Source organism: Microcaecilia unicolor, chromosome 1 (genome assembly GCF_901765095.1).
Source record: "Microcaecilia unicolor chromosome 1, aMicUni1.1, whole genome shotgun sequence".
Lineage (NCBI taxonomy): Eukaryota > Metazoa > Chordata > Amphibia > Gymnophiona > Siphonopidae > Microcaecilia > Microcaecilia unicolor.
In genome coordinates, this window is record NC_044031.1 from 159,840,686 (window position 1) to 159,868,032 (window position 27,347).

Sequence of the window (27,347 nt, forward strand, 5' to 3'; positions counted from 1 at the left end):
TATTTTTTTCCACAAACTATAACAAATTATGTGAACTCTTCATTAGCAAGGCCTAGGAATAAACAAACTGCTGCAAAAAATAAATAAAAATAAAATGGACAAACCCCTTCATATTATTGATAGTTTTTGAAAACAAATATTTAAAAAAAAATCAACAGTGGAAAAACAGAACACCCCTCTTTCCCAAGCATACTGCCCACCAAGGAAAGCGAGGGAGTGTAGCAGGCGGAGAGAGAAAGGAAGACAAGCAAAATAACCATGCCTCCTCCAACGCCCACCTCTCGCTCGCCCACCTCCAGTGCGCAAAAAAAAAAAAAAAATGCCGAACACACAAGGCCTCTAAACACCGTGCCCTTTTGTAGGCCCCGCCCCCCAGAGTCGTCGGGCTAAAAGAACTATAAGTTCCGGAGTGCTCTAGCTACCCCTCCTCACGCTTTCAGCCAATGGAAAGCAGTGGGAGGAAACGTGCGTGTATCCGGTGGCTTCTACTAAATATCTTTAGGGGGGAGGGGTAGGGATTTATCAAGTTGATGGGGGGCCGGTGGTGATGGTACAGCAGCTCCCCAAGAATTATTATCCTCTTTTCCTTATTAGATATAGGGTGTTTTCCCCACCACATCTCCCAAGCTCGTATCCTGCCCTCCCAAATGCGGGAGGTGGGACTTCCTCGGGCTGCAGGTTGCACTGTGTTTCTGTGTGTGCGCGCGCTCGAGGTGGGGGAGGGCGAGGGGCCGACCAGGCGAAAGGCGCGCGGTGGTCACGTTCTTACACGCCCGGGCGCAGTACCGGGGAGGAGGAGACAGCGGCGGCCCGTACTGCCAGCAGCAAGCAGCTCCCCCCACCAACAGCCAGAGAGCCAGCCGGCGGGCGGGTAAGCCGGGGGCAGGGCGGGTCTTCCCCGGGAGAGGGCGGCGGCGGAGGGAGGCGCAGGGGGCCGCTCCCCACCACCTCCCCCCGCAGCCTAGGGCAGCGAGAGATGGGCTCCCTGCGGCCGCTGATGCCGCCTCCTGTCGCCGCCCTGCCTCTGCCGGGCTGGGCCGCGCTGTCAATCAGTGCGGGGAGCCGGGTTCGTGGGCCGGGCTGCGGGTGGGAGCCGAGCTACGCCACAGCCCAGTGGCGGCCATGCGCGGAGAGATAAGCCGTCCCTCTGCCAGCCTCTGCTCCTAAGCGGCCAGCCTTCCCCCCTTCACCCACCCCCTCACTGTTTGTTTTCCATTATATATATGAGGGATGAGCGGTACGTAAATCCCCACCCCCTTTCTTCACCCCTCCCATATCTATTTTTCTGTCTCTATATTTATTTTTAACTGACATTTTGATTTTACATTTTTTTCTTTTTAAAATCCTCTTTCCCCACTTCCATTTTTCACGCCTCCTCTCCCCCCCCTCCCCCCCCAGATTGTGTGTATGAAAAGACAACCTCCTTTCTGGGTGTTACCTTTTAATCCATTGGGTTGGGTTTCAAACCACGTTTTATGTTTTTAATTTTTAAACTTTCAGAAATGAATCCTTTAGATAACCTTAAAAAAGCACCAAATCTAGTGTACTCATGATTCTGCTATAAGTGTGACGTTATTTTTTTGCAGATCAAAAGAAGGAAACTATGGCTACTGAAGGAGGGAAATCATCAGATGCTGATTTTAGTAAAAAAGGCAAAACATCAGGCTCCCAGGTAAATCTCTCATGTCTCTCACACATTTAGAATAAAGGTCCAAGTTTTGAAGTGTAATTTGAAATACAGCTTGTAAAACTCCAACCCTTAATTATAGTTTCACAAAATTTAGTATGAAAGCTCAAAATAATATATAAACCTGCAGTGGGAAACTGTTGAGTCCACCTTCAATGGTTAACAGTAAGCCATTTTGATTATACAGCCATCTTTTAGGTCAGAGCCTTTGTATTTAAATTTACATTACTAACTTCCTCATTTTGTGTTGGTAATTTAGAGTAATATATTGCACATGAATTCCACTTTAGTAATTCATTTATTGTTATAAAGTAGAACACAGTCTTTATCGTCTGCTGTACCATTTCACTTTTGTTTTTGTCTCTAAATAGGATTCCCAGCCTTCTCCTCTGGCCTTGTTGGCTGCCACTTGCAGTAAAATAGGAACAACTGGTGAAAATCAAACAGGTGGACAGCAGCAGATTATTATAGATCCAAGTCAAGGTTTGTTGCAACTTCCAAACCAACCACAACAATTAGAATTGGTAACAACACAGCTTGCTGGTAATACCTGGCAAATTGTTGCTGCTGCACCTCCTAGTTCCAAAGAAAACAATGTAACTCAGCCTGGAGTTACTATTTCTACAAGTACAGCAACCTCATCCAGTGGTAATAGTGGGAACACATCTCCGACAAAAAACAAATCTGGTAATTCACCTTCCACCCCTGGGCAGTTTCAGGTCATACAAGTTCAGAATTCAGGTGGTAATGTACAGTATCAAGTGATTCCACAGCTTCAGGCAGTGGAAGGTCAGCAGATTCAGATCAGTCCTACTAATACCACAGCTCTGCAAGATTTGCAGGGTCAAATACAACTAATTCCAGCAGGAAATAATCAAGCTATCATCACAGCTGCTAACAGAACATCATCTGGCAATATTATTGCTCAAAATCTAGCAAACCAAACTGTTCCAGTCCAAATTAGACCTGGTGTATCAATACCGTTGCAGCTCCAGACTATCCCTGGCACTCCAACTCAATTAGTGACAACTTTGCCTATAAATATTGGAGGAGTGACTTTGGCATTGCCAGTGATAAACAATGTGGCAGGAGGATCGGGGCAAATTGTTCAGTCCACAGATAGTGGGGTTTCCAATGGGAATCAGTTGATGTCAACACCCATCACTACTTCTGTCAGTACCATGCCTGAGTCTCCCTCCTCCTCTTCCACCTGTACAACCTCTGTTGCCACATCTTTGACCAACAGTGACACTCTAGTGAGCTCTGTAGAGACTGGCCAATTTGCAAGCACAGCAGCCAGTGTAGAACGTACCACGGAAGAACCCCAAACATCTGTTTCAGATTCTGAAGCTCAAAGCACCAGTCAGCTTCAGTCTAATGGAATACAAAGTGTGCAAGATCAATCAAGCTCACTTCAGCAGGTACAGATACTAGGTCAGCCTGTTTTACAGCAAATACAGATCCAACAACCTCAGCAGCAGATTATCCAGGCCATTCCTCAGCAGTCATTTCAGCTGCAGCCAGGACAGACTTTCCAGACCCTGCAGCAGCAGCCTTTACAGAATGTTCAGCTTCAAGCAGTAAGTCCAACTCAGGTGCTCATCAGGGCTCCAACCATTACACCATCTGGGCAGATAAGCTGGCAAACTGTGCAGGTTCAGAATATTCAAAGCCTACCAAATTTACAAGTCCAGAATCCTGGGCTACCTCAGCAGCTCACCATTACTCCAGTGTCTTCAAGTGGTGGCACAACTATTGCCCAGATTGCACCATTAACTGTCGCAGGCACTCCTATTACTTTGAATGCTGCCCAGCTTGCTTCAGTGCCTAACCTGCAGACAGTAAGTGTGGCCAACCTGGGTGCAGCCGGTGTGCAGGTGCAGGGAGTTCCAGTAACCATTACCAGTGTTGCAGGTAAGTTTGTCATTTTTTTTTCTAAAACAGTTACATGTGTTTGCACTTAATGGTTTGTTTTTGTTCTGTCAAACCTGTGAACTTCATAAGATTCCTTTCAAAGAGTTTGTGTTAGTCATTGGCCTCTTCAAAGTATAAAATGGGAAATAATATAGAAATAGCATAGAATAGTAATCAAAATTCTAAATGAGCGGAAATGTATGTGACTTAAATTAGACTTCAGAATCAATGTAAATTCTTTAAAGCAGCAAATGCAATACAAGTAGCAAGTGACTGTAATTTTAAAGAGGTTTGTTTGACCGTCAATTTGCTTTAAATATTTTAAGAAACACTTTTTTACTTAATATATTAGTGGCAACAATGTTAAATGTAAAATATTAAAGTTTCAGATTTTAGGTTTTAACTAAAACATCTCTGATTTTAAAAGTTGTTAGGTGTTCATTCAGTATAAACACCAGAAAATCACACTTCCTCTGGTACTCTCTCATCTAATATGCTACATGTGTGTTTTGCGTTTTCTGCACTGATGACCATTAAGTGACACTAGAGAACATATTTGGTTCTACAGGAAAAGGTAAAGAGTAGTAGTACCTGTGGTGCAAAAACACTAATTAATACCAAAAATATTAACTGGAAGGTAAAACACCTAATTTTACAATTTATACATATCTCTGAACAGAAGCCCTAAATATAATACAGCCGACAAATGTGAAAAATGGACTTGAGGAAGGAAATTTATAGCAACACAGCAGTAGGAAAATAATTACTAAAGCATAATATATCTAAGGAAGGTATAGAAGAAGAAATGGGTGCAGCGCTGCGTACGCGTGGTAGCGCTATAGAAATGCTAAATAGTAGTAGTAGTAGGTTGATAGTGCCTAGTCAGGGTCTTCAAACTATCTCTTGGTGGGGTGTTAATAATATTTTGAAATCCAATTAGCAAATGAGAACCTGGCTAAAAGAAGGTTTGTCTTTTCAGTTGCAGATGTATTGAGGGATTAAGCTCTTTTTCACTTTTATTTTTTTAAAGCCAGGTCACTTTGTGGTGATTCTAATGCTTTGCTTTCTTAAATTGTTCATTTGTAATGCCTTTGGGAACCTCAGTTTCTAATGCTCATTAAACTTGGGATTGCCTAGTTACTGTAGTTAACCAGCAAGGCTTTGGTGGCAGCTTCTGCAGATAAATGTATTTATACTTTAATGAAAGCTTTACTTGTAAGTGTTTTGGTTTGTAGATCTGTTTGCACTTTGACCAAAAAAAATGACCTTGGAAGGCTGTTGGTAGGACGGTAAAAGATATTTTCATGATGAAAATTGGTAAAAGTTAAATTAGTACTAATGTTGGGTAAGTACAGGAAGCAAATTATTTTAAGGTTTCAAAATTTATTTATATTTGATATTCTGAAGATAAACTATATAATGTGCTACTAGTTTCTTATGGTGGGTTTCTGACTTGAAAATAGTACATCATAATGTTTTCTTGTTTTTTGTGTATATAATAGTCATTACAGGATGTTATGGCATTATACTGTAATTCATGCCTGAGATTTGCTCAGCTCTTTCATATTTTAACAAGCATGAATTATTTGCTATATCTGCTTAGGGACTCAAAAGGTAAACAGATTTGATAAGCACATATGCTAACAGTAGACCTCAGTGGCACAAAAAGCTTGTAATGTTAAAACTCCAACAGCTTTCATTATCCACCAGAAATTACCTTCTTGTTATCCTCCTGGCCTACCTTCTGATTTGTACACCCTTTCCAACCCAGCACTCGAATGTGATTGGTTCTATTTAACCTATAACACTCATTTCCCAGTCACCCTCCCCTCACCTGTTTCAAAGTCATCTTTTTATTTGATAACTTCTCTATTATGTGCCCCCCTCTTCTTCCCCACTCCCTCAGGTAAACCTCATTTATTCACTTGATCTCCCTATGTAGGTTATCCCAGTTAATTACAGCTCATCTGTAACATCTCCCAGTTGCTCATTTTCCCTCTTCTAGTCATTTTAGCCTGTTCTTTTTGCAGACAACTGTGCTGGGTAGACACTTCAGAGGGAGTAGAATCTATAAATAATAATTTAAGAGTTTCAGAAGTAGCCAAGAGTTTGGTAATTTTAAAATTCAGTGAAAAATGCACTTGAGATGTAGAAGTTAAAGAACAAAAAGAAGAGTGAGGTGTACCGAAGAAGTGAAAGCTCATCTTAAACCATACATTTAGTCCTAGGGCTTCACACCTTTGTACATTCCACATTTTAGTGGCAAAAAAATACAATTCAAAATGGGTTGACAGAGGCATTTGTGTCAGTGATCTACACAGTATACTTGAATATTTCAATATTTTGAAAGTGTCTTGAGGAAGAAGAAGAAAAATGTTACAATTGCAGAAGTCTTCACAACTTTTCTCATAACAAATCCAGATTAGCTCCTTTCCCTAAAATTACCTTAAGGCTCATACATTTAAATAGACTTATGTCAAATCATTGTAGTTCAGCTTATTGACATACTAACTCACAGCTTAATTCATCCAGGAGTATTGCAAACACAGAACATTTGAGTATTCCTTACAGCGTTGTCTGATCTATCATTGTAATACAGAAAAGGTTTGGCATCACCGAGACAGTTCCTTGATTAAGTCAAGCCTCAAAGTTAATAGTCATGTGTCAAGGAATCTACTGAGAGTTCATTTTGAGGTCTAAGATGGTGCTTCCCAATCTTTTTGAGTCTTTGACCCCATGATTGCACACAAACAAAATTGTGTGGCCCCTTTAGAGATGCAGAATTATGATTCAGCTATGGTGTGAAGCACCTAGGTTGTGACCCCCAAATGCAAGTTTTGTGACCCAATTTGGGGTGCCAACCCACAGTTTGGGAAGATCTAGGCTAAGATTACTTTACTTTAAAATTTAAAAATCTCTGGCTGAGACTGTTTACCAGCTTTTTTTTTTTTTTTTAAGATTACTTCACACACATGGCATGAACAGGAGCATGACAAGAAGGAAAGTCATGTGCTGTGGTGCTTTGAATTGCAGAGAACATAAGAATAGACATACTGGGCCAGACAATGGTCTATGTAGCCCAATATCCTGCTTCCAGAAGTGGACAATCCAGGTCACAAGTACCTGGCAGAAATCCAATTAGTAGCACAGTTCCATGCTACCAATCCCAGGACCAACCAGTGGCTTCCCCGATGCCCATCTAAATAACCGACTATAGACATTTCCTCCAGGAACTTGTCCAAACCTTTTTTAAACCTAGATATGCTAACTGCAATTGCATTCTTCAGCAACAAATTCCAGAGCTTAACTATTTTTTGAGTGAAACAATATTTCCTCTTATTTAACAAGTATTTCTATGCAGTTTCATTGTGTTCTCTGGTCTTTGTACTTTTTGAATGAGTGAAAAATCGATTCACCTCCACCTGCTCCATACCACTTAGGATTTTTTTTTTAAATTTTATAAAGGTCTTTATTGAGCATTGACATAAATACATATCAATCCAAACATCAACATAATTAAAGCATAAAATAGTACGAAACTTACACCAACCCTCTGGATCGTCATAAGCAAAAATCCAGCAATACAATAGTCAATGCCGCAGCAAGTAACAATGAAACCTCCAGTTTTTAAACAGTTTAAATTTTTGTTAGTTTTAGGACCCTCCCTCCCACCTTCCCTCACTCAACCCTTCCCACTCACCCCTCCCCCACCCCTCTCCAACACTTGAACAATGTTACATCACATGGTAAAACCACCCCATCCATTTAACCTGAACAAGCTTTGACAAAAGGATTCCACACTCGCTCCCACTTAGTCAAGATTTTCTTTTTCTCCGCAGTCAAGCGTTCCATCTCACATATGTACCTTACTTTTGTTATCCACTGCCTCAATGGTGGGACCCGAGGAGACTTCCAATTCTTTGCTAGAGTAATACGAGCTGCATGCAAGACTCCCTTAAGCAACTTGTTTTGGGGGTCTGTGAGACCAGGCACACTCATCCCCAGCAAAAAGACTGCAGGGTGCCACTGCACTGACCTACCCACCCATAACTGGACCCGAGCCTGAACACCCTTCCAATATGCTCTGGCCTTAGGACAGGTCCACCAGATATGGCCCATGGTCCCCAGACCTCCACAACCTCTCCAGCATCTGGAGGATGCCGTACTAAACATGCGGTGCAAGCGTATCAGAGTAAGATACCACCTATAAAAGACCTTGATGGCGTTTTCCTTCACATCAACCGATATAGACCATACCACTTAGGATTTTGTAGACCTCAATCATATCCTTTCTTATCCACCTCTTTTCCAAGCTGAAGAGCCCTAACTTTTTATTCATATGGGAGCAGTTCCATCCCCTCTATTATTTTGGTCGCTTTTCTTTAACCGTTTCTAATTCCGCTATATCTTTTTTGAGATATGGCAACTAGAATTGAACACAGTACTCAAGGTGAGGTCACGCCATGGGGTGATAGGTATAATAGTTTTGGTCTTATTTTGCATCCCTCTCCTAATAATTCCTAGCATCCTGGTTTTTTTTTGGCCACTGCTGCACACTGGGCAGAAGATTTCAGCGTGTTGTCTACAATAACACCTAGGACGTTCTTTTGAGTGCTGACTCCTAAAGTGGACCATGGCATCAAATAAAGATGATTCCATAGCATCCCATAGGTCATTCCAGAGACGTAGGTTATGTCCCCCTACCAGCAGGTGGAGATAGAGAACTTCAGAGGTCTGCTATATGTGGTCATGTGCAGCCATTTCAACCTCAGTGTTCTCGCTATCTAGCAGGTGGAGGGTCATAACCGTGCAGCTCTGGATGTTCTGGCCCTGAAGTCCTTGCGTATCCAGTTGAGCCTGGAGAGGGGTTGAGGTCCCTGAGTGGGAATTTGTGGTGCACACCTGGTGGTGCCAGGTCCCTTCCAACACCTCGTTTCCCCCGGGTTTGGTGCCCTGTGTGATGAGCCGGCTGGCTGATTGTCTTCTGTCTCTTTAAAAAAACAAAACAAAACAAAAAACCAGCCAGCACAGTTTCCTCAGTTGCCGAGGTAAGCCGTGGTGCGCGGAGGATCCCTGACTTAGGCGCTGTTAGGCACGGGGGGAGGGGGCTGTGTGGATAGCATTTGAGCAATGTCTTCTACTTCTGAAGCCACGAAACGCTGCTCCCAGTGTGGGAACCGGCTAGCAGCGTCTGGAGAGTGTGAGACTTGCATGTGGCAGGCTGAGGCCGATAAGCAGCATTCTCCTGCTGGCTTGCTGCCACTCTCCGACGTCAAGTGGCAGCAGGCCAGCTTCGGGGAGCTCTTTGGCGGGAAGCTCGGGTTCCGCAGTTCCGCGCGCGCCTTCTTTTCTATTCCTCCATGCTCGGAGTTGCACGTGGCTTCGGGGCAGTCGTCTTCAGCCTCCCCTTTGGTGCTGGCAGATTTCTGTGGGGACACAGACACTCCCAGCATGTCTGAGGCAGCATCTGAGCCTTTTTCCCCAGAGTTTTTGCTTTTAATGCACAAAGCATTTATTTTGAAGCGTGCGGGGGGTTAGGGGTTTTCTACCATCCCCTTGCTAGGCTGAACCTTCCTCTGTTGTTTCTCCCTCTCAGCCCTTGTCTCCATTGCCCCATGTAAGCCGCATTGAGCCTGCCATGAGTGGGAAAGCGCGGGGTACAAATGTAACAAAAATAAATGGCCCAGAGTGGATCCTCAGGCCTCAGTGTGTTTGGAGCTGGAGGATGGGTCAGATGGAGAGGAGAACACTTTCCCTCCAGCTTCTCCCTCGGGGTCCATGGATTTTGCGGAAGACGTGGGCATTTCCCCGTCTGATGAGGGGGATGATCTGACGGTGGTGCGGTTATTCCGCAGGGATGAGCTGCCCGCTCTCATTGTCCGGACACTGGAGATTTTGGACATTTCCTCGCCTGAAGCCTCGGTTGTTCCTGCCCCTCCTCCTTCCATCGTGTTGGGTACTAAATGCCTGAGGTCCTTTCATATCCATGAGGCTATGAAAATCCTTTTTTCTTCTCAGTGGGACTCTCCAGACAGGAGCCTCAAGGTGGCACGGGCTATGGGTCGCTTGTATGCCCTTCCAGCATCAGACTTAGAAGCCCTCAAGTTCCCCACAGTGGACTCTTTGATTATGGCAGTCCCCAAAAAGACCATTCTCCTGGTTGAAGGGGACACGGCCCTTAAGGATCCGCAAGATCGCAAGCTGGAGCCTGCTGTTAAGATGTCCATCGAGGTTGCGGCCCTTAATCTTCAGGCCTCGGTGTGTGGTTCCTATGTGACACGGGCGTGCCTGTCATGGGTACAGAAGGCCTCATCTATGGAGCAGCTGGTTAGTTGTTTGCCAGCATTGGAGTCTGGTCTCGCCTATCTGGCAGACCTTCTTTATGACTTCTTGTGAGCCTCTGCAAAGGAGGTTTCCCTCGTGGTCACAGCACGCCGGTGGATATGGTTACGTCATTAGGAGGCAGACATTGCTTCCAAATCCCGCTTGGCCAGGCATTCCTTCAGGGAAAAGCTCCTGTTCCGGGAGGACCTGGAAAAGATTGTGAAAGGTCTAGTGAATTCCAAAGGGCAGCGGCTTCATTGAGGGCCAGTCTTGTCCAAAGCTCGGTTTAGAGAGTCTAGGTCAGGGGTAGGCAACTCCGGTCCTCGAGAGCCGCAGGCAGGTCAGGTTTTCAGGATATCCACAATGAATATGCAGGAGATAGATTTGCAAGCACTGCCTCCATGGTATGCAAATCTATCTCATGCATATTCATTGTGGATATCCTGAAAACCTGACCTGCCTGCGACTCTCGAGGACAGGAGTTGCCTACCCCTGGTCTAGGTGTTAAAGGCCGGGCCGTGTGGGGTCTTTTCAGAAGTCCTGCTTCGTTCTGAAGCCTCAGCCCTTTCGAAGGGAGCGCCGAGCCGCGGCCTCAGGGCCCAGAGAGCAACCAGCAGCTAGACCTTCCCAATGATGTGGCTCTGGTCCATCCCCTGCCGATCATCGGGGGACGCTTGTCCTTCCTGGGTGAATGGACCAGGGTAACTTCCGATGAATGGGTCTTGGAAGTCTTCAGAGATGGTTACAAACTCGAATTCACTTGTCCTTTGACAGACTTTCTTTTTTCTCGAGTCTCCTTCCAAAGGTACGGCCAAGATGAGAGCGATTCGTCAGACCCTGGAAGGATTGCGTCAGCTGGGTGCAATCTGTCCAGTACCTAGTTCAGAGGTCAGGGACCTTATTCCATCTACTTTGTCGTTCCCAAGAAAGGAGGCTCCTTCTAGCCAGTCCTGGACCTCAAGTGCGTAAACAGGGCGACTGCGGGTCTGCTGTTTTTGTATGGAGACCTTGCGATCCGTGATTGTGGCGGTCCAACCAGGAGAGTTTTTAACCACCCTCGATCTCAAGGAGGCTTATCTTCACATTCCCATTTGGCCTCATCAACATTTCCTCTGTTTCACTGTGCTAGGTTGCCATTTTCAGTTCCGGGCCATGTCCTTCGGACTTGCTACCGCTCCACAAACGTTTTCCAAGGTCCTGGTGGTCATAGCGGCCTTTCTGCTAAAGGAGGGGATATGGGTGCGCCTGTACCTGGACAATTGGCTCATTCGAGCGCCCTCTTACGAGGAGAGTTTGCAGGCAATGGATCAAGTGGTTCACCGCCTTCAATCCCTGGATTGGATCATCAGTTTTCCCAAATGTCACCTGATTGTCTCAATATCTGGGCGTTCTGTTCGACACTCGGGTGGGGACGGTATCTCTCCCGCCTGCTCGCAGTCTACAATTGAGCAGCTTGTTGCAGTTCCCGACTCCAAGGGCCTGGGACTATGTACAAGTGTTGGGCTCGATGGCCTCCACCTTGGACGTGGTAGCGTGGGCCCAGAGTCGTATTCATCCACTCCAATTACATCTGCTCAGCCGGTGGTGGTCTCTTTCAGAGGACTACACGATTAGGACTCCGTGGTGTCCCCGGGTCAAGCAGAGATGAGCTGGTGGTTGGTCCCGGAGAAACTCCTCAGGGGCCTCCGATTGGCCACTCCGGAATGGGTGGTTGTGACGACGAATGTTGGGGGGCACACTGCTGCAATTGGACAGCCCAAGGGACATGGTCATCAGTGGAAGTGACTTGGTTCGTCAGTTGCCTGCAGCTGAGGGCTATTTGCTTGACTGTACTGGAGTTCCTGGTTTTCATTCAGAACCAGCCGGTGCGTGTTCTCTCCGACAATGCTTCAGCCGTTGCCTATGTGAACCATCAAGGGGGGCACCAGGAGTGCGCCGCTGGCACGGGAGGCAGCTTAGCTTTGTCTCTGGGTGTAGGCTCATGTGTCCCTCCTTTCAGCAGGTTCGCAGAATGTCCAAGCAGACTTCCTCAGCTCCCATTCCCCCAGATCTAGACTGTACCGGCTATCTCCCTTAACATTCAATCAGGTAGTCTCCAGGTGGGGGCTTCCTTTGTTGGATCTGATGGCGATTCGCATCAATGCTAAAGTCCCCAGGTTTTTCAGCAGGGGCAGGGAGACTGGGTTGGACTGGATCAATGCCCTTCTCCAACCTTAGTCTTCGGTATGCCTACCCCCTGTGGCCCATGGTCGAGAGGGTGTTAGGTTGCGTAGCCAGTCATCATGGACAAGTAATTCTAGTCGCCCCGGACTGGCCTCGGCATCCTTAGTATGCGGATCTAGTTTGACTGTTGTTCGATCAGCCCCTTTGGTTACATGCAGCAGAGGGCCTACTGTTTCAGGGTCCGGTAGCTATGGAGGATTCCTCCCCTTTGGTCTTATGGCCTGGCCCTTGAAATGAAGCGACTGGGAAGGAAAGGTTGTACAGAACCGGTCATCACTACTATGCTTCAGGCTCGGAGACAGTCCACCTCAATGGCTTACATGAGTGTGTGGCACATTTTTGAGGCTTGGTTCTTGGGGGCCCGGATTTTGGCGTTGTTGGTATCTGTAATCCTCACCTTTCTTCAGGAGGGGCTGGAGAAGTCTCTCTTTGAGTTCGTTAAAGGTGCAGGTGGCAGCTTTGGCGTGCTTCAGAGGTCGTCTTCAAGGCGCTTCCATTACAGCCCACCCAAACATGGTGCATTTTCTGATGGGTGTGAATCACTTAAGGCCGCCACGGGGTCCGGTGGTCCCGAACTGGAACTTGAATCTCGTGCTCAGAGCCATGCAATGGCCTCCTTTCGAACCCTTGGCGTCTTTGACCTTAAAGGATCTTACCTTGAAGTCTGTCTGTCTTAGTTGCTATTGCTTCCGCCAGGTGTATTTCAGTTATAGGTGTTGTGCAGGAATCCCTTTCTACAATTTACGGAGGCAGGGGTGTCCATCCGGATGGCCCCTTCGTTTTTGCCTAAGCTACTTTCGTGTTTTCACCTTAATCGTTGATGTTGCCAGCATTTTGCAGGGAGGACTTCAAGGCTATTGTCTGGACATCAGACGCATCTTACTTCGGTATTTGGAGGTGATGAATGAGTTTAGGTGTTCGGACCAACTTTTTGTTCTTTTTGCACGTCACAAGAAGGGTAATATGGTGTCTAAGCCACAGTGACCCGCTGGTTTCGAGAGGCGATATCTTTGGCGTACTTGGTTGTGGGGAGGTCGTCTCCCTTACACATCTGGGCCCATTCTACTAGGGCTCAGGCTTCTTCACATACGGAGTCGCGAGCGGTGTCCTTGGAGGATATTTGCAGGGCAGCCACATGGGCTCTGACACATACCTTTGCCGGCATTATAGAGTGGATGTGGCGGTGCGTCAGGATGCGTTTTTCAGTGCATCGGTTCTTACAGCGGGGTTGGGGTTATCCTGCCCTACTTGAGGACTGCTTTGGTACATCCCACAAGTTTCTGGATTGATCTTTGCGACACTGGAAGGAAAAATTATGTTTCTCACCTGAAACGGAGAACTCCGAGATCTTCTCTGTCTCCCAATCCCTCATGGATTCTAATTCCAAGGACTCTCCCTTTTGGGAGGCTGTAGAAGAGTGGTCCCATGGGGTCTAGCTGTTTTGTCATGAGGAGTTGTCTTGTCTCTTGAACTGTGTCACTGGGGCCTTGGCTATGCTTAAGCCTCCCACAGTGGGCTCCAAAGAATTTTCTGCTCCATAAGGCCCTTATCCGGATGATGATAGGGTGGGAGTTCCCGGATGGTCCCCTCAGGGTGGCCGGGGCTCTTGATTCTCCCTGCACCATCGCTGAGGTGATTGAGATGTGTTCTTTTCTGAATGTGGACACCCTGTTTACAGTGGTCATGATGGCGACCGCTATACCTGTCCATGGGGGCTCGGCCCTTAAGGATTTTCATGAAAATGTGGAGCAGCAGTTTCACCTGGCATTTTCAGTGGGGGCCCCAGCATTCAGGCTGCAGGCTGTTATCTGTGGTGATTATGTAGCTCCATACTGTATTGGTTCCAGCGGGTTCCCTGGGGTCCTCAGAGATTTCTGCCTGGGGCTGGGATGGACATCCTTTATGACCTAATATATTTGACTTCCCACTTGGTGGAGGAGTCGGGGATCACCGTTGGTTGTGGTTTTGCCACTGGGTGTGTTTGTGGCTTCCAATAATCTTTCTTTGAGTCAGCTGCCCTTTAGGGGGCAGTTGCTGTTTGGTGATGGCTTGGAGAAGTTGGTGAAGGATATGGGGAGGCATGGCTCTCTCTCTCCCTGAGCTGCAGCAAGGGTGTACCATGATCCTTGGGCCTCAAGGGAATGGGCTGCTTCAGGTCCCATCACATGAGATCAATGGGATCTGCAGGGGGTTAAGAGAGGTACTCCGTGGAGTACACCTGTCCGGTTCTGGATGCCTTCATGACCTCTCCCTGCAGCTTGGCGCCAGGCTGTCGCTCTTACCCTTCAGCAATTTTGCAATACAGGAGTGGTGGAACCTGTTCTGCTGTCAGAACATGACCTAGAGAGGTACTCCCATTTATTTCATGGTTCCAAAGAAGGGCGATTCCTTTCACCCCATCCTGGACCTCAAGAGGGTGGATGCTTGTCTGTGAGTACAGCGCTTCCAAATGGAAATGCTTTGCTTATTCATCGCCTACCTCCATTTCCCAATTGCAGATCATCACAAGAGATATCTGCACATCTGTGTGTTGGGGCGGCATCTGTGTGTGTGTCCGGCTTGGAACCTGGGGCTGGTGTTGAAGGCACTCCAGTTTCCGGAATCTTTTGGGCAGTTACATCTTCTGGATGTTCGCAGGGCTCTCTTGCAATATCTGCAAATGTCAAATGACTTCAGGACCTCTGATCACCTTTTTGTCTTGTCAGGTCCTCGAAGAGGGTCTCCGGTGTCTAAGGCCACTATAGCCAGTTGGCTCAAGGAAGTCATTTTTTCTGCATATCTGCTGTCAGGGCGGTCTCCGCCTGACACATTTAAAGCACATTCCACGATTTCCTCTTCGTGGGCCGAAACAGGAGCACTCTCTTCAGGAGATCTGTAGTGCAGCTACTTGTACTACCGAACAGACATCATGGAGAAATTATATCTCACTGAAGGGAAAATTAGGTTCTTACCTTGGTAATTTTCTTTCCTTTAGTCACAGCAGATGAATCCATGATCCCTCCCTGTCTATTTGTTCAGTTGTTTCCTGTAGACATGTTCCCTCATTGGGAGAAGTTGGAAAACAGTCTTCAGGATTTCTGTTCTGTTACAGGAGGTTGAGATTGTCCCTTCTTTGTGTGATTATGCTCCTATTCTGGGGCATTCGTCCGCTGTGAGGAAAGTTTGTTATTCTACTTTGAGGATATACTCTGCTTTGGAAGTTTCAAATACTGAAGGCAAATGGAGCTAGCCGTCCATAGAGCACTATGGTTTTTCAGTGTTGTCTATCTCCACCTGCTGGTAGGCGGACATAACCCATCAGTTAATGGATTCATCTGCTGTGACTAAAGGAAAGAAAATTACCAAGGTAAGAACCTAATTTTCCCTTCAGTGAGATATAATTTCTCCATGATGTCTGTTCGGTAGTACAATGGCTGGACATGCTCAAGCTGGATGGTGCCCTCCTGACAAGAAGAAATAGATGGTTTAGAAAACCGCAGCAGATGTAACAGCTTTTGATTACTTGGGCTGCCAAAGTCAATTCTTGAGACGGAACTCAGGGGATTTTTTGACACTTGGATTCCCCAAAGTCTGCACCTCATTAGCATGGCAGGTCCGCTGAGAGTTGAAAGGGTGCACAGCATTAGGCTCAGACTGGACCAGAATCAGAGACTGAATTGTGATCTTTTGGTTGCTCACATTAGTGCACAAAGATATCCTAAGAGTGCTGTGTGCTGGAAATAAACTTGAATACGAAGGGCACAAAATGTTGTGTTTTCGGGACTATACTGGTAAGGAAATGTGCTGTGCTGGAGGAAATGTGCTTGGGCAAAATTTAACTTCATCTTATTCTATCCTACTAAGCTAAAACTTCGTCATCGGGGAGAAATCTGCTACTTTAGTGGGGCGCAGAAAGCGCAACAATATCTACAGCAGCATAAGATACTGCCCGCCATAGAAGGCTGAGAACTGAATGAACAGAAACTTCAGCCTGGTAACTCTCTTTACTATGTAGCAGATTGCTATTTGAATCATCTCAGCAGAGCAGACTTCTTGTTAGGAATCTGGAGGCCTCTTGGGGGATGATGCTATGGCTTATTAGACCTTCAGTTAAGTACCTCCTTTTGCAAGATGTTACCGCCTATCTTGGATAATCAGATGATTGTTATATTCTTGGACACCTTTTAAAAAAAATAATCTCCTGCACCTGGTGGCTAAAATGGAATAAAGAAGATTGTCCCCCTTGAAGTCTCAGAAGACCCAGGGGAAGACTGCCTTGGCTGCTGGCTCCCTTGTTATCTTAGGGACTCTGTGCCGCCTTTATTTTGCAGAATACGAAATCAACAATATCCTTGTCTCTGGTAACATAAAATATAACTACTACAAAAACCAGGACTGTAGCCACCAAGAATATATACTGAATATCTGTGTCACAGCTTGCAAAAATGACATATATATAATATTTTTTGAGTACCCTCAGATATAACCCACTATTCAATGCAGACAGTCAAGCTGCTAGTCAGTGTTATAGCACTTCTTTCATCGGGTTACTCTTAAAACTTTTTTGGGAAGGTATTTTTTGTGTGTAATTCGCACACCATCACCCAAGTGCTATAAATGTCATTTAACCACCTTGCAGTAATAAATATCGTGAAACACTGTGTACTTAACTCAAAGTTGCCTCGCTGAGAGTAGAAACAGACTAAAAGTGTCCCAACAGACGCCTTCCCCTGAAACCGCCCGACTGCGGGTTTCAAACACTCATCAGGGACAAGGGTTAAGGCCATGATCTCTCTTCATTTGAGTCCTTTAGAAGCGCTGCGAGACCACATATAATGTGTAGAAGTAGCTTATATAGGCACCTCAATCAAAGTTAGAGCTGGAAATATCTTTATCGTGATGTCACTGCAACAACAAACTTTATGTATATGAACATGAACCACAGAATAATTTCCAAACCAAAGTGGTAAATGTATATGAAGATTAAACGATAAATTAAATAATAGTATTCCACTCAATGTTCTCATTGAGACCTCTTGGACTAACAGTTCCTAGAGTAAAGATCCACTATTGTTCACGACGGGCTAACACTGCTGCCCGATTTACACCATTGAATGAGTGAGGAACGTGATCAATGATAAACCATTGTAACTCAGAAAATTTATGATGGAATTGCTCACAATGCGTAACTATAGTGCCGGAATGGTTTTAATTGCCAAGTTAAGAGTATGATGGACCACATGGATCGTGATATTGATGTGATCAGACCTACATTTATAAGGCAGAGAGTCTACTTGCCATTGGAGGAATGTGCAGGGATGAGCCCGCCTGACTTTGAGGCCAAATTACGCAGCAGAAGGAAATAAGTGGCCATAGATCGTGCAACCATTTGACGTCCCCTGCCAACAATTAAAGCTACAGGAACAATTCAGATGTTCAGGGCGCCCTCTGTGTGGCTAATAGTTGATGTGTGTGGGGTTGTTTTTTTATTTTTATTAGATTCTGGGCTGGGAGTTGGGATGTTGATACCATGGAAAAAAAATCCTCTTGTATATGTAACTGTTAAAATAAAAAAAAAACAAAATTACAAAACATTTCCAAGACAACATGACAGATTGTGCTACTTTACCTTAGTTTGCAAAAGCATGAATCCCCTTTTGGATAACATTGATGTTCCTCAGTTGGGTTCTCTACCAACATTCAAACTATAAGAAATGTACCTGTTAACACGAAATGATTATGTCATAACCACACTCTGTAAGCCACTTTGAGCCTACAAATAGGTGGGAAAAGGTGGGATACAAATGCAATAAATAAATAAATCTACTTTTATGTTCAGTTAGGCGCATACGTCCCACATAATATAGATGACAAGGGCATGCAATGATGTACACAACAAACGATGATATACATGTAGTCCTATGCTTCAATTTGAACGTCTGCTGTGTTTGATTATGGGTCCACTGTTGCATAGCAGTTGTCGGACTACAAAATTGGCAGTTTCCACAAGGTTGGTGCAGACCCTCTTCCCCACTATGGTTATCTTGTATCATAGATGCATGTACTAGATGATCCCTGAGATTATGCCCTCGAGTGTAGGCAAGAAAAAATTGAGTGAAAGGTCAAAACCTGCCAATGTCTATATATAATTTGTGCCACACGAGGGGCCATAGTAGAGAATCCTAAAACACACACCATCTTATTCATATGTTCCTTAGGTTTGTCCACAAATAGAAGAGATCGTTGTGCATACCATGCCCGTTTAAATGCTTGTCTGATACATTAATCGGGATATCCGCAAGCTCTTAATTTATTTGATAATTCCATTGCCTGTTGTTTGAAGGCTGCATCTGTGGCACATATTCTACGAAGTCTTAAAAATTGTCCGATGGGCAGTGACCACTTCAATCTATGCGGATGATGGCTGTTAAACTGTAACAGAGTATTCCGATCAGTCAGTTTATGATAAACTGTAGTGTAAAGTTTTCCATTGCATTTATAGATTAACGTATCAAGAAATGCAGTCTACTGTACACTTCTAGTCATTGTGAATTTCAAATGTTCATCTCTACTATTCAACCACTCAAGAAATTGGAGAAGTTGCTGTTCTGTGGAAAGCCATGTGAAAAAAATGTCATAAATCTGCACCAATGAGAAATGTTAATAAACCATGAAGAACTGTACAGATTTTCTACCTCAAATTCGTTGACATACCGGTTAGCAATACTGGGGGCCGCTGCTGTACCCATGGCCACCCCTGTTTGTAAGAAAAATGAAGATTCAAACATGGCCGTGGTATGCGGATCTCGTTCGAGCACTTTGAGAGCCACCATTGCGACTTCCGGTGACTCCCGATCCGCTGCATCAAGGGCCAGTTCAGATGGAAAATCCCTCCTGCTTTGGCCTTACGGCCTGGCTATTGAGAGGCGGCAGCTGAGGAAGAAGGGATTTTCAGGACCAGTCATTGCCACTCTTTTGGGGGCACGGAAGTAGTCTACTTCAGCAGCATACGCGCGAATGTGGAAAGCTTTCTCGGCGTCTTTTCGGGAAGACAGTCCGGTTATTCTGGAGTTCCTTCAGGATGGTCTTCAAAAGGGATTGGCATATAATTCCCTTCGAGTGCATGTGGCTGCGCTAGCGTGTTTTAGGGGCAAACTGGACGGTTCCTCTTTATCAGCCCACTCTGATGTGGTCCGTTTCCAACGCGGGGCTCTTCGGCTTAGGCCTCCTCTGCGGCAGCTGTGCCCGGCGTGGCATTTGAATGTGGTACTTCGAGCCCTCCAGGCCCCACCGTTTTAGCCGTTGAATAAGGTTTCTGAGAAGGATCTAACACTTAAGACAGTGTTTTTGGTGGCCATTGCTTCGGCTAGGAGGATTTCTGAAATTCAGGCTTTGTCTTCCAGAGATCCTTTTTTGCAGTTTTCTGAAGCAGGGGTGTCGATCTGGATGGTGCCGTCGTTTCTACCTAAAGTGGTTTTGGCTTTCCATGTCAATCAGGCGGTTTAGCTTCCATCTTTTCGAAGAGAGGATTATCTGGGGGAGTTTGCCTCACTACGTTTCCTGGACGTTCGGAGAGCCTGGTTTCGGTACTTGCAGTTGTCTAATGAGTTTTGATGCTCGGATCATCTCTTTGTGCTCTTGTCAGGATCGAAAAGAGGTGAGGCGGCTTCTAAGGCTTCCATTGCTTGCTGGATTAGGGAAGCCATTGGAGTGTCGTATCTGCTACAAGGATGAGCGTCTCCAGTGGCCCTGAAGGCGCATTCTCCTAGGACAAGCAGGCTGGACATCATCACGCATGGGTCGTCGTCCGCGACGGCCCAGGAGATCGGGAGTTAAAAGCAAAACCTTTAAAAAAATTTCTAGAAGTGACGGACGCGCGGGGACAACGCACCGCGCATGCGCGAGTGACTTCCCACCTGCGACGCCCGCGCTTCCCTCAGTTCTATTTTTTCCACTTCACGAGGGGGTAGTGTTTTTTTTCATTGCTCCTTTGCATATTCGGCCCAGGAGAATTTTTTCACGTTTATTGCGCCCCTTTTTTCTTCATTTGCTTTGATTTTTCTTCCGTTATTTAAAAAAAAAAAAAAAAAAAAAAAGTTTTTCCCTTCAGATTCTGGCACCGGCCCCGCAGCCTTTTCCGATGGCAGCTCTCGATGAGCGTCTCAGGCCATTCTTCCAGGGCTTCTGGAAGGACTGCTCAGTCAGCCTGCTTCGGTACTGGAGGTGCTTGCGTCTTCCGTACCTACTCCTGAGACGGCATCTGGCCGATCTTCTGTGAGGAGGTCCCTGCCCTTGGTTACCACCCGGGTTGACTCTCCCTTGATGTCAGTGAAGGAAGCTTCACCGGAGTCCAGGCAGGAGTCGACTTCTCGACATACCCCACGAGGACGTTGATCCTCGAAGTCGAGACAGGCTCGGGTTCGGGCTGCTCTTCTAGAGCTTTTGTCTGATACTGAAGAGGAGCACTCATGGGGAGAGGAGGAAGACCCCAGGGGCTTCCTTCTGATCCTACTCCGCCTCTTGAAGTTAGACAATCTCCACCTGAGAGTCTTTCTTTTTCATCTTTTGTGCGGGAAATGTCTAAGGACTGTGGATGAGCCCAGGGCTGAGATGTTTGAGGTTCTGGATTTTCCTTCTCCGCCTGCGGAGGTTGCAATGGCCCCCCTGCACAATACACTCAGGGAAGTGATGTTGCGGAATTGGTTTTGCCCTCTCTCTAATTCAGTGGTCAACAAGAAGTCTGAATCCCACTACAGAGTCCATTGTTAGCCTGTGATGGTGAAGGCCCAACTTCCTCACGATTCTATAGTGGTGGACTCTGCTCTCAAAAGAGCCAAGAGTACTAGAGACTATGCCTCGGCGCCCCTGGGCAGAGAGTCTAGAACCTTGGATTCTTTTGGGAGGCGTACATATCAGGCTGGAATGCTCGCCACCAAGATCCAAACATATCAGCTGTACATCAGCATTCACTTACGGAACTCGGTTAAGCTACTGTCCAGTTTAGTTGAAGCTCTCCCTCCGGAGCTTGCTGAGCCTTTTCACCAGGTGGTCAGGCAGCAGAAGGCGTGTCGCAAATTCCTGGCCAGGGGGGGGCTTATGACACTTTTGATGCCGCATCCCGAGTAGCTGCTCAGGGTATGCGCAGACTCTCATGGCTGCGTGTCTCGGACCTGGATCAGAAGACCCAGCAGCGAATGGCGGATGTTCCTTGCTGGGGGGATAACCTTTTTGGAGAGAAGGTTGAGGATACGTTCGATACCCTCAAGAAGCATCATGATGCTATGGATTCTCTCTCCCGCCGGACTCCTCCTGCTACTACCTCCTCCTCTAGGAGGTTTTTTGGAGGGAGGAAGAGTGCTCCCTATTCCTATAATAGGCGTAGGTACACTCCTACCTCTCGACCGCCTGTTCAAGCTCGCTTCCAGCAGGCTCACTCCGTCAGCGGCGTGCACCAAAGGCCCCTCTGGCTCCCCAGCAAGAACAAGGGACGGATTTTTGACTGGCTCTGGAGCAGCATAGCCGAGCTAAGAGTATCCGTTCCGGACGATCTGCCTGTTGGGGGGAGGTTGATATTTTTTCACCAAAGGTGGCCTATTATAACCTCCGACAGGTGGGTTCTTCAAATAGTCCGGTTAGGATACGCGCTCAATCTGGAATCAAAACCTCCAAATTGCCCACCGGGAGCTCAATCATTCAGCTCCCAGCATAAGTAGGTATTTGCAGAGGAACTCTCCGCCCTTCTAAAGGCCAATGCGATCAAACCCGTTCCACCAGGGGAAGAGGGGCTGGGATTCTATTCCAGGTACTTCCTTGTGCAAAAGAAAACGGGGGGATGCGTCCCATCCTAGACCTAAGGGCCCTGAACAAATTTCTAGTCCGAGAAAAGTTCAGGATGCTTTCCCTGGGCACCCTTCTTCCCATGATTCTGGAAAACGATTGGCTATGCTCTCTGGACTTAAAGGATGCCTATACTCACATCTCGGTGCTTCCAGCTCACAGGAAATACCTTCGATTTTGTCTGGGAACTCAGCATTTTCAGTACTGCGTGCTGCCCTTTGGTCTAGCATCTGCGCCCAGGGTCTTTACAAAGTGTTTGGCAGTTGTTGCAGCATCGCTACGCAGACTGGGAGTGCATGTGTTTCCTTATCTCGACGATTGGCTGGTAAAGAACACTATGGAGGCAGGAGTTCTATGATCCATGCAGATGACTATTCAACTGGTCGAACTGCTGGGGTTTGTAATAAATTATCCCAAGTCCCACCTAGTTCCAGTTCAGAAATTGGAATTCATAGGAGCTCTGTTGAACACACGGACGTCTCGAGCTTATCTTCCCCAGGCAAGGGCAGACAATCTTCTAGCCTTAGTGTCCTCGGCTTGAACATCTCAATAGATCACAGCTCGGCAAATGTTGAGGCTTCTAGGCCACATGGCCTCCACAGTTCATGTGACTCCCATGGCACGCCTACATATGAGATCAGCTCAGTGGGCCCTAGCTTCCCAGTGGTGCCAGGCCACAGGAGATCTAGAGGATGTAATCCAACTGTCCACCGAGTTTTGCAGATCCCTTCAGTGATGGACCATTCGATCCAGTCTGACCTTGGGACGTCCATTCCAAATTCCTCAGCCACAGAAAGTGCTGACAATGGATGCATCCCTTTTGGAGTGGGGTGCACATGTAGATGGGCTTCACACTCAAGGAGCTTGGTCCTTCCAGGAAAGAGGTCTTCAGATCAATCTCCTGGAATTGCGAGTGATCTGAAACGCTCTAAAGGCTTTCAGAGACCGGCTGTCCAATCAAATTATCCTAATTCAGACAGACAATCAGGTTGCAATGTATTACACCAACAAGCAGGGGGGCACCGGATCTCGCCCTCTGTGTCAGGAAGCCGTCAGGATGTGGCTTTGGGCGCACCAGCATGGCATGCTTCTCCAAGTCACATATCTGGCAGGCGTAAACAACAGTCTGGCCGACAAGTTGAGCAGGGTAATGTAACCTCACGAGTGGTTGCTGAACATGGACGTTGTCCGAGAGATCTTCAGAGTGTGGGGCACCCCCCTCGGTGGAACTTTTTGCCACTCAGACCAGTCACAAGGTCCCTCAATTCTGTTCCAGGCTTCAGGCCCACGACAGACTAGCATCAGATGCCTTTCTCCAACATTGGGGGACAGGCCTTCTGTATGCGTATCCTCCTGTACCTTTAGTAGGGAAGACTTTGCTGAAACTCGGGCAAGACCGCGGACCATGATTCTGATAGCACCTTTCTGGCCCCGTCAGATATGGTTCCCTCTTCTTCTGGACTTGTCCTCCGAAGAACCGAGGAGATTGGAGTGTTTTCCAACCCTCATCACCCAGAACGAGGGGTCATTTCTACATCCCAACCTCCAGTCTCTGACCCTCACGGCCTGGATGTTGAGAACTTAGAAGTTGCCTCTTTAGGTCTTTCGGAGGGTGTCTCCCGAGTCGTGCATGCTTCCAGGAAGATTCCACGAAAAAGAGTTACTCTCTTAAATGGAGGAGGTTTGTCGTCTGGTGTGACAGTAAGGCCCTAGATCCTTTTTCTTGTCCTACACGAGCCCTGCTTGAATACCTTCTACACTTATCAGAGTCTGGTCTTAAGACTAACTCAGTAAGGATCCATCTTAGTGCAATCAGTGCTTATCATCAATGTGTAGAGGGTCAGCCTATCTCTGGACAGCCTTTAGTTGTTCGCTTCATAAGAGGTTTGCTTTTGTCAAAGCCCCCTGTCAAACCTCCACCAGTGTCATGGGACCTCAACGTCGTTCTCACCCAGCTGATGAAAGCTCCTTTTGTGCCACTGAATTCCTGCCATCTGAACTATTTGACCTGGAAGGTCATTTTCTTGGTGGCTGTTACTTCAGTTCGTAGAGTCAGTGAGCTCCAAGGCCTGGTAGTCCATGCGCCTTATATTAAATTTCATCATAACAGAGTAGTCCTCCGCACTCATCCTAAGTTCTTACCGAAGGTGGTGTCGCAGTTCCATCTGAACCAGTCAGTTGTCTTGTCAACAATTTTTCCCCGTCCACACACCCGCCCTGGTGAGGACAAGTTGCACACCTTGGACTGTAAGAGAGCATTGGCTTTTTAAGTGGAGCGGACAAAGCCCTATCGACAGTCCGCCCAGTTGTTTGTTTCTTTTGATCCCAACAGGATGGGATTTGCCATCGGAAAACGCACCATCTCCAATTGGCTAGCAGATTGCATTTCCTTCACTTAACGCCTAAGCTGAGTTGACTTTGGAAGGCCACGTCACGGCTCATAATGTTGGAGCCATGGCTGCGTCAGTGGCTCACTTAAGGTTCAACATTTTTATTGATGACAACCAGGATATACAAGACCTGTGAGACATTTCAAGATCTGAACAGCTGACACAAATAAACAATACAACATTATCCGTCAAGTTTTACATTATTACTAGGTCTCCCAACTCCCCCCTCAACCCTCCCCCCCCCCCCCAACTTCACCATAAAGATAAAAGAGAAACAACCAATGAAGGAATAACCTCTTATCAGAAACGTATTAGTAACCACACTCCTTCCAGTGCTACGAAGATCATGTTCTATATTATCAGCAATGGACCTGCAGTTCCCAAATGATATGGTTAGCACCCTTTCCTGGGGCCCAAGCTGGAGAGCCTGTGTTCTGATGGCCCTCCCTCCTACCACCCCAAGGTGATCTCTTACCAAGACCTAATACGAGTGCATTGAACTAAAAATAACTCCCCTCCCCCCTCCCTATCCCCTTCTGCCTGAGCGACCTATGAACCCACCGAGTCAGTAACCTCGTTCTTACTTAAGTGACACAAGTTGCTGAAGTAGGATCCTTTAACGCGCTGAGTTTATTAAGAATGTAACTTCGTGCTTTGGGAGACATCACATTAATATAATCTGTCCAAGTTAAATAAAAATGTTTTTGTGTTTTGAAATTAAGCAGAGCATCCTGAAGCTCCAACAAAAGTAAGGCATGTAAACGATTACGCCATTGCCAGAAAGAGGGGGCCCGCTCCAATGTCCAATTCACCAGGATACATTTCATACCAACCACAGAGGCCTTGTGAACAAGTGCATTTTGGTAGGCTGTACCCCCCTCCACCGGACTTTGGCATCCCAGCAAAATGCATTTTGGCAAACGCCTGATCCGGGATCCTCCTACACCTTCCAAAAACCGTAATATCCGTCTCCAAAAAGCCTCAGTTGCAGGGCATTGCCAAAAAGCATGGTAAAAATCACTTTGATTCGCCCCACATCGCCTACACTGAGCCGATTCTAGATACCCCATCCGGAATAAACGGGACTGTGATGTGTATGCTCTGTAGATTACTCTAAACTGACATTCCCGAAGTTCTACACTCCTAGTCCATTTCCCCACCCCTCTCAACCCCCGCAGAAGATCCCGGGTTGAGACCTCCGTCTGTGTGTCTTCTGCCCACCTAGCAGCCACTTTCCCTAAATCTCTCTGTGGGCGGGTAGCTATCAATCGCTTATACAACAGGGAGATGGATACAGGGTCCCCCGACGGTACCTCCAAAAGATCTTCCAGCTTGGTGGCCACATCGACACCCAGCGTCCCCTTAGGCAAAGAGGCTACATAGTGTCGTACCTGTTCGTAAGCAAATCTGGAGCTCCAATCTGTAGGATTTAGACCAAGGTCCTCCATGGATTTGATTGCTCCAGCAGGCTCCAGTACCTGATGTAAAAATACAATCCCCCTCTCACCCCATTCCCTCAATCCAAGATTTTCAGTGCCCGGACGAAAGGCGTCATTTCCTTGCAGGGGGAGAAGCCTACTACACCCACCATCAAAGGCCCAAATCTTAGCCAGGTCCCTCCACAACGCCCTCAATGGTCCTATCAAAACACTTGATCTAGCTTGTGCCTCCACTTCTTTCCCCCTCGCATGTAACATATAGAAAGTATGCCTTGGCCTACACAATGCCTTTTCCATGGCCACCGGAGTGTATGCCTCTGTCTGCTGGTACCAATCCCCTAAATGACGTAATAAACAAGCTATATTGTAAAGTTTAATATCAGGGACTCCAAACCCCCCATCTCTCCCTTGTCCCATAAGGTACTCAAACTTAATCTGCGGTCTTTTCTTAGCCCAGAAGAACTTAGAAAGCATACTATGTAGTGCACTTACATCCCTTTGCTTAAGGAAAATCGGTATCGATTGCAGAAAATATAACCATTTAGGGAACAGCACCATATTAAACAACGCGATGCGTCCCATCAAAGACAATGGTAACCCTTCCCATCTCCCAAGAGTCTCCCTTGTGCTATTTAGCAAGTGTGCGATATTTGCCTCCCCAAGTTGTCTAGGGTCTTTGGTGAGTTGGATTCCTAAATATTTAAAGGCCGTTCCCGCTCTTTTAAAGGGGCATTTTAATCTCACCCACTGGTCTTCCCTCATATTAAGGGTCATAACCTCTGATTTCTCTAGATTAAGCCGAAATCCAGAAAAATCCCCAAACTCCGCAAAAAGTTCCATCAATGAGGGCAGCGAAACCTGGGGATCCTCTAGAACTACTAGCAGATCGTCCGCAAAGGCTGAAATCTTAAAAGACTCTTCCCCTCTCTGCACTCCTCTCACCTCCCCTGTCCGCTTGATGTCCCTAATAAGGGGATCCAACACCAATATGAAGAGAAGTGGCGAGAGGGGACATCCCTGCCTAGTTCCACGGGCTATCTGAAACGGGGCCGAGGCCCTTCCATTCACCCAAACCTCAGCTGTCGCTCCATGGTATAATGTTTTATTGCATCATGGAAGAACCCCTCTATTCCATATGCCCGCAAGATGGCAAACAGAAAATCCCATTTGACATGGTCAAAAGCCTTTTCGGCGTCAAAACTGATTATTAAAGCTGGAATCTCCTGGTGATGTATTGTTTCTAAGGCCCCCAGAACTTGCCTCATGTTGCGTACTACTGTTCTGCCCCGGACGAAGCCCACCTGTGACTCTTCCACCACCTGTGGCAAAATTTTTGCTAATCTGTTTGCCAAAATTTTTGCAAACAACTTTGTCTCAAAAGGCAACAAAGAAATAGGTCTATACGATCCTGCACTCAAGGGGTCTCGGCCTGGTTTTAACAAAACCACTATTTGGGCCCTTCGTAGTGATTCTGGTAGTGCACCTATCTGTATGAACCGATTAAACACCACCGTAAGGCATGGTGCTATGTCCTCTGCAAGAATTTTGTAAAAT

The 27,347-nt window shown here is 46.6% G+C and overlaps 1 protein-coding gene across 2 annotated transcripts in view; it reads left to right on the forward strand.

The window, feature by feature from the left end:
* The first annotated feature begins 613 nt into the window (after window positions 1–613).
* The window catches only part of SP4 (Sp4 transcription factor), a 227,447-nt gene continuing 200,713 nt past the window's right edge, over window positions 614–27,347 (forward strand). Inside the window, exons 1-3 of one of the 2 annotated variants that reach the window (XM_030201709.1) lie at window positions 614–871; window positions 1,587–1,672; window positions 2,059–3,601. In XM_030201709.1, the coding sequence (XP_030057569.1) occupies window positions 1,604–1,672; window positions 2,059–3,601 (1,612 nt within the window). In that variant the 5' untranslated portion in view covers window positions 614–871; window positions 1,587–1,603. Of the gene's footprint in view, window positions 872–987; window positions 1,238–1,586; window positions 1,673–2,058; window positions 3,602–27,347 lie in introns of those variants that run through there. The other variant, XM_030201702.1, reaches the window with a different exon arrangement.